At 34.7% G+C, this 6,402-nt stretch overlaps 1 protein-coding gene across 1 annotated transcript; it reads left to right on the forward strand.

Moving 5' to 3' along the window:
* Positions 1–1,675: 1,675 nt before the first annotated feature.
* Positions 1,676–5,817, forward strand: LOC110667634 (receptor protein kinase-like protein At4g34220). The gene is made up of 2 exons (XM_021828542.2): positions 1,676–3,850; positions 4,974–5,817. Exons 1-2 carry the CDS (start codon positions 2,182–2,184, stop codon positions 5,633–5,635), a joined length of 2,331 nt encoding a protein of 776 aa, XP_021684234.2. The 5' UTR covers positions 1,676–2,181; the 3' UTR covers positions 5,636–5,817.
* Positions 5,818–6,402: the final 585 nt, after the last annotated feature.

The following is a 6,402-nucleotide window of genomic DNA, read 5'->3' on the forward strand; positions in this document are numbered from 1 at the left end:
TGCAAACCGAATATCAGGTCCTTTCCTCCCCATCATCGGTTTTGGGTTGTGAATAGTTGGTTCTAGTTTCTTTTGGTTGTAGATCTTGAACTTATGGCAGAGGGAGTGAGAGCTGATTTGTTGCTATTGAAGGTTTTAGTGGTTGGTTTCAGGGACTCCCTTGATGGCTTGCATCTCAAGGGTGATTTGCTGAGTGGTTCTAATGGGATCACTGTGGGCAATAGGAGATAGAGAAACCTGACGGCTCCCAAGCCTCTCTTGGTTCGCCAGCCTATTCATGGCTCTTCTCCATCGGCTTCATATTTGAACCTAGTTATAGTTTTACTATGCCTGAGTTTGGCTTTGTGTTTTGGGGAAACTCTTTTATCTTTAGGCTAGCTATTTTTAGCTGCATGCGCTATGATTAGGTGAATTTCTTGTGTTTTTCTGCATGGTGAGCTCTTAACGGCAATAATGGGTCCTTGGGCGGTAGTAAGGGAGCTAGTCTTCTCTATTTTATTGAGTTGTGATCCGAGTCAGTTACATCCGAGTTGGTTAGGGTTCTCCTCTTTTGGGTTGAGCTTTAGTTTTGAACTGAACTCTAGAGTTTTAGCTAGGTTTTCAAAGTGTAATGGACTTATAATGGGCATGAAACCATGTACAGTTTATTCTATAAATTAGATACTCATTTATGATTAAAAAAATTAATATTTAAAGATTTACATTTATTTTTCTCTAATCAAAATCATTAATATATGATTTTGTAATGACACTTTAGAACTTCATCCCTAAAGCAAAGTACTAAACAAAGGGGGATGACTAGCAAAAGTAATCTGTTGAAAGGCCAAATTAAGAAAAAAAAAATTACTTATTTCATTAAAGTATAATAATGGTTCCTAATCTTTATCTTTACCTTCAAAATTAAATCAGAACAAAAATATTTAATTCCATATGATTATTAAAAATTTATACAACCAAAAATAAAGATACAAAAATATTAAAATTCACATATTACATTTATACGTTTATACGTCTCAATTGTTTAATTTTACATGTTATTTTTTCTTGTAATGAAATTCTGTTATAATTGAATTTACTTAGATTAAATAACAATATTAAAAGATACTGTCCATAATTTACATTTTTCGAAGATTAATAATACTATGATGTAAAATTTTTTATTTAAATTTTCATAATGTAACATAAGAAATATGTAAATAACAAATTTTATTTAGTAGTTGGATAGGAATTTTTATTTATTTGGAGGGGTTAATTTCCATTTTTTATAATAATTTTCATATATATTTATTTTAATATAAAAAAATTATGTCTTGGGTAGTTGGGTTGCCAAAGAATATGATATTAGCTAAAACACCAAGAACAGAGTAGGAGAGCTAAGCATTAAAGAATAAAAAAGAAAAGAGATGAGTGATAAAGAACAAAAAAGAAAAAAGATGGCAGGAAGCAACATGACTTTGCAGTCTTGCACATAGAGAAGCAGCAAAAATAATATTTCAATTTTTATTTACATTCGGTTTACAAACTCTTAACTTCTTTACCTACAGCAATAATTGGAAACCAGCGTAAAGTGATGGGGAACTAAGTCAATATTCAATACTCAAACAGGAGGGTAGACTTCATTAACCCTGCAATCTTATGGGCTCCAACTCACTTGGGTGTCCTGTAGTTGCAGATACAAGATTCCTCTCTCTCTCTCTCTCTCTGCTTTCCATTACCTTATTAATAATAAATAAAGCTAAATATAATTTACTTGAGAGGCAGCAGGCAGTCCAATAAGTTCATTTTCATCATCCTTCTCCATCTTCAGTTAAGTTTCCCTATCAAAGCATAAATTCATACACATAGGCAGATAAAGTGTTGCTCTTTCTGCCTAATCTCATTCTCTGCAACTTTTCCTTTTTCTAGTACCCTCTTTTTCACATCTTCCAACTCCCAGTTCAGCTTCATTAATTCATCATACATCAATAACACATTATCAACATTCAACGACTCCTTTTTCCTGCCTGCTCCTCCTCTGCTCCAATCGCTTTTCTTTTCTTTTCGATTTGGTCACCAGAACAACTAAAATTGCAGTTGATCACCTTCTCTCCCTCTCCCTCTCTCTCTGATAGCCAACCCAGCTACTGCAATGAGTATGTAAAGGGTAATTCTTGCAAGCATGTTTCATTAGTTCAAGAAACCATGAGTTTCATTGGCATCAATCTACATTTCTTTACCTTCGCTTTTGTTCTTGTTCTTGTTCAAGTTCTAGTTCCTGCATTTGCTCTCAACACAGATGGGGTGCTTCTGCTTTCCTTCAAATACTCTATCCTCAGTGACCCATTATCAGTTTTGGAAAGCTGGAACTATGATGATGTAACACCATGCTCATGGAAAGGAGTGACCTGCAAAGAATTAGGCCTACCTGGCACACCAGATATGTTCAGGGTCACTAGCTTGACCCTCCCTGAAAGCCAGCTTCTGGGTTCAATTCCTCCAGACTTGGGCTTCATTCAACACCTTAGGCGTCTTGATCTTTCCAACAACTTCTTGAATGGGTCATTGCCTAGTTCCTTTTTTAATTCCACTGAACTGCAAGTGATTTCTCTTTCAGGCAATGAGATCTCTGGTGAATTGCCTGAGTCTATTGGTGGAATGAGGAGTTTACAGTTCTTGAATCTTTCTGATAATGCCCTGGATGGGAAACTACCTAAGAATTTGACCAGTCTGGAAAATCTTACAGTTCTTTCTTTAAGAACTAATTACTTTTCCGGTTACGTTCCCAGTGGGTTCAATTCTGTTGAAGTGTTAGATCTGTCTTCTAATCTGCTAAATGGGTCATTACCTCTTGATTTTGGTGGAGGTAATTTGCATTACTTGAATCTCTCTTACAACAAGCTTTCAGGGCCAATTTCACTGGAATTTGCAAAGAAAATTCCTCATAATGCCGCCATTGATCTCTCATTCAACAACCTGACAGGAGCAATCCCAGAGTCTGTATCTTTGCTTAATCAAAAAACAGAATCTTTCAAAGGAAATGTGGATCTTTGTGGCAAACCATTGAAGAATCTTTGCCCAATTCCTTCAACTCTCTCCACTCCACCAAATATTTCAACCATTTCACCAGCCATTGCAGTCATACCCAAACCATTAGACTCAACCCCAGTAGCAAACTCGTCCGCAGGAACCCAAAATGCCACAACAAAAAATCAACCCCAGAACGGTCTAAAACCAACCACTATTGTGGCTATCGCGGTGGCAGATTTAGCCGGCATAACCATTCTTGCTATAGCCATTCTTTATGTATACCAACTGAAGAAGAAGAACACTCTCAACCAAAACGACCACCCCCAACCAAAGAACAACCAGAAACTCCCAACAGAAACCATACTATCAAAACTTGATCAGCCAGTGGAAACAAGAAAACCCACAACGTGTTCATGTTTAACCATTAAAGCCGAAGAAACATCAGAAGAAGCTACAACTTCAGATAGCGACCAAGACGGCGGCCATCAGAATGAAGTTATCAACCTGAACCAGCACCAGCAGAAAGGAGGAAAGCTTGTGATAGTGGACGGGGAGACGGAACTGGAAATGGAAACACTGCTAAAAGCACCAGCATACATGTTAGGAGCTAGCGGAGCAAGCATAGTGTACAAGGCCGTGCTCGAAGATGGTACTGCGTTCGCAGTAAGGAGGATAGGAGAAAGTGGTGTGGAGAGGCTCAGAGACTTTGAGAACCAAGTGAGGCTCATTGCCAAACTACGGCACCCCAATTTGGTTAGGGTTCGTGGGTTTTACTGGGGAGACGATGAGAAGCTTGTTATCTATGACTATGTCTCCAATGGCAGCCTTGCAAGCTCCAGTTACAGTAAGTTCCATCTTCCTCTCCCTCTGTCATTGTGGCGCACATTAGCAATATTCTGCACTCTTCTGCTAAGATGCGCACCATTTTTCTTATTCATGGTATTTTTTTATAAAATAAAAAAAATGCTTTTGCAAAATTACACTGTTTATTTAAATTTTAATATTTATCTTATAATATAAAATCATTAATTTTCTTTTAAAAATTTTTGAAAATAGAAAACGCTCCTCATCCAGATTTAGATTTTCTGAGCGGGACCAAATAATTTTAGGAAAATTCTTAGGTGAAAAATAAATAGTACGTTGACATATTTACATCTTGAATTGTTTATAAATTATATTTAAATATTTTTTTTATATTTATAAATATATTTATAAATTTTATTAATAATATTATTAATTATTTCTAAAATTATAAAAAAATTGTGAATTCACTGTTAATCTTTTAATTTATTATAAATAATTTTTATTTAAATTTAACTTATTATAAATTTAAAATATATAATAAAATTTATTTATTAAATATATCAATTTTATATATTCATACCTTAATTTGGTGATAAATCGAGAGCAAAAATTGTTACCATCGATTTGATTATGGTGATTGCTGTTATGGTTGGCAACGGCAGCTCGTGGAGTGGGATGGTGATTATTTATTTATTATTAATTTTAGAAAAGCGGGTAAGCGACATGAGAAAACGCATAATGCGCCAAAATCAAGTGTCACTTTCGTAGAAAAACCGCAACCAGCACTGCCTTTCACTGCTCCTTTTATTTTAACTCCATAGCCCACATGCACTTCTTCTTGTCTTGGAGACCATACTTACCTCGGCTCTTGTTCTCTCTGCTTGTGATTTTTGGTCAGTGATTTGTCTGCACCTTTTTATTTTTTTACTTCTTTTCCATTTAATTTTTAATTATTATTTCAATGCAGATGTTAGAAATGTTAGATTTAATATTCATATGTGATCACTCCTTCAACTTTATATTTACTCACTATTTGCTTTTTAATTTTTTGAGTTGATTTAACTTCTATTGAATTCTTGAGATTTAATAATTTTATAAATATTTTTAATATCGTTAAGTAAGATGACTTTAGTGTAATAGTAAAATTATTTTGTGAAATCCAGGAAAACCAGGTTCATCACCATTTCATCTACCTCTTGAAGTTCGATTCAAGATAGCAAGAGGTGTAGCTCGAGGACTAGCCTTCATTCATGACAAGAAAAATGTGCATGGCAACATCAAACCAACCAACATCCTCTTAAACTCCGAAATGGATCCCATAATCTCTGATTTCGGGCTAGATCGGCTAGTCTCTGGCTCTAGCGACAGCAACAGCAATAGCTATAAATCTAGCAACTCTGGTCGCAATTTTGGTAGCCAAAGATCTATCTCCACCTCACATGACCTCTCTATCACTACAAGCCCCTATGCAACCCCTAGCTCCTCCACAACTAGCAACACGTCGCCATATCAAGCTCCTGAGTCCTTAAAGAATATAAAATCAAATCCTAAATGGGATGTTTACTCCTTTGGTGTTATTTTACTTGAACTTCTCACTGGTAGAGTGCTTTCAGATCGAGAGGTGAGCCAATGGAACACCGGTTTAATGGCGGAGGATAAGAATCGGGTTTTGAGGTTGGTTGACATGGCGATTCGAGCTGACGTGGAGGCTAGGGAGGATGTCATGTTGGCATGCTTGAAGTTAGGGTTTAGTTGTGCTAGTTTTGCACCACAAAAAAGACCCACCATGAAAGAAGCAGTTCAACTCCTAGAGAAGATCCCTTAAAGTGCAATCTTTCAAAGCTAATGATAAGTTTGGGTATCAAAAAAGTGTGTGTTGTTGGATTAAAGGGTAGAGTTTCTTTTTATCTTTTGTTGACTTGAAATGATGCATTAGCATAAAGTTGAAAGAGAGGAATGTGGATATCTTATATGAGATTGTGCATGCTTGCACTTTTGATTGATTAATCAACCCTTATCTAATTAGTGCATATAATTTGTTTTCTCATTAATGGAATATAAATAATAGTTACATGCATAATTCATCTTCAACATCTCATAATTTTACTTAAAGATCTAAAGCAAATTACCATGAAAGTTATTGCAAGTCTTTTGAGTATAAATTATATTGCAACTAATTCAATATAAAATGTTTGTGTTGCTCTTTAATTAGGATTGAAGACTTATGGCTTGTTTGATATTGAGATCGGAGGCTAAAAAAGTGCATTTTGAAAAAATATCATTTTAGATGTCATTGAAAAAATTATTTTTAGAATAAAATTATTTAATTATTTTAGAATTCTTACTGTCAAAAGTATATTAAATTTAACTTTAAATTAATTTTTAATATTTTTTAATTAACATTTTTAAAGAGTTTTTTTTCAATAGCAACTTTAAAAATAATACCCAACAGGCCATTAACAATGCCATTAAAAGTTTTAAATTTACTTTTGGGTGGGCCTAACCTTTCTCTTAAGAGTTTCATTCTTTATCTAATCCCTTTTCTTTATTTGAATAAAGCCCAAATTTTGGGTTAATTTTTATTATTTTGTT

This window comes from Hevea brasiliensis, chromosome 8 (genome assembly GCF_030052815.1).
Source record: "Hevea brasiliensis isolate MT/VB/25A 57/8 chromosome 8, ASM3005281v1, whole genome shotgun sequence".
NCBI classification, from domain to species: domain Eukaryota; kingdom Viridiplantae; phylum Streptophyta; class Magnoliopsida; order Malpighiales; family Euphorbiaceae; genus Hevea; species Hevea brasiliensis.